This window comes from Camellia sinensis, chromosome 9 (genome assembly GCF_055761805.1).
Source record: "Camellia sinensis isolate YWXY chromosome 9, ASM5576180v1, whole genome shotgun sequence".
In the NCBI taxonomy this organism is placed as follows: Eukaryota; Viridiplantae; Streptophyta; class Magnoliopsida; order Ericales; family Theaceae; genus Camellia; species Camellia sinensis.
Window position 1 is genome coordinate 1,173,619 of NC_138969.1, and position 1,229 is coordinate 1,174,847.

General features: G+C 46.1%; 1 protein-coding gene across 1 annotated transcript; it reads right to left on the reverse strand.

Annotated features, from left to right (window-relative positions):
- Positions 1-494: 494 nt before the first annotated feature.
- LOC145799005 (uncharacterized) lies at positions 495-1,229 on the reverse strand. Its single transcript, XM_082888510.1, has one exon. It carries the CDS (start codon positions 1,227-1,229, stop codon positions 495-497), a length of 735 nt encoding a protein of 244 aa, XP_082744636.1.

A 1,229-nucleotide genomic window follows, 5' to 3' on the forward strand; every position in this document is an offset into this window, starting at 1 on the left:
GATAGCGAGTCCCCATTGAGCGAACAACCAAGGACTAGTGATAGAGTTTAATTCCTCGGCAGGCAGATGAGTTAAAAGGGAAAACTTCTGGCATTGTTCGCATTTCTTGACATAATTCTCGGCATCAGTTCGCATAGTGGGCCAATATAATACCTCTGTGTTACAGCTCGGTGGACCAATGAGCGTCCTCCAGCATGGGCACCATAGCTACCTTCATGTATTTCAGTTAAGAGTTCCTCTACTTTATCTGGATGAACACATTCTAAGTACGGCCCAGAAACGGATTTTTTGTAGAGCTTCCCATGCGGATCCAAGTAGCATCGCAAGACTTTATTTCGCAGTTTGTGGGCTTTTTTCTTGTCCATTGGGAGTTGTTCTGAGGAAGAGAATACGACGATAGGGTCCATCCAACTTGGTCCTTGTTCAATGATGTTAATCTGAAGTAGTTCAGAAGAGGTGATGCGCAGCTTAGGGATGAATCCTACTTCGATTGTCTATTTGATTTCTGAATTGATGGCAGAGGCTAGGCAAGCAAGGGTATCCACATGCGTGTTCTGATGCCGGGTTATTTGATTCAATTCGTGGTGGTCGAATTTCGCGAGTAAGGAATTCACTGTTGTCATGTAGGCTATTATGCGGCCATTTTTAGTTGCATACTCCCTTTTCAACTGGTTGATGACTAGTTTCAAGTCACAGAAAACAAGCAACCGCCGCGCACCGAGGTGAAGTGCGTTCCGAAGGCTGGTTAGCAATGCTTCATATTCGGCCTCATTATTTGATGCATCAAAGCCCAGTTTAACCGCCTGCTCGATTATTGCCCCTTCGGAGGTCATGATTACAACGTCTGCCCCACTGCTACGTTGGTTGGATGACCCGTCACAATACAACTGCCAAATGTCTCCAATATATATTCTCCAGTTGGGTTTAGGTTGCACTTGCTCGGACTTGAAGTCGGCAAGGCACCCAGTGAATTCGATTACAAAGTCGGTGAGCACATGCCCCTTGATGGCAGTTTTAGGCAAAAACTGGATATTGTACTGGCCGAGTTCCAAAACCCATTTCGAAATGTGCTCTGATGCTTCTGCGCTACAGAACGCCGACCGGAGGGGATAGTCCGCTAGTACACTTATGGTGTGCCCATGAAAGTAATGCCTTAGTTTTCTTGCAGCCATAACGAGAGCAAGGATAAGCTTTTCCAGTGGTAGATAACGTGTTTCGGCGTAAGCCAT

What these genes read in the sequence shown, in the direction of transcription:
- LOC145799005 (XM_082888510.1), bottom strand. Translation starts at nt 1,229, where the DNA reads ATGGCTTACGCCGAAACACGTTATCTACCACTGGAAAAGCTTATCCTT.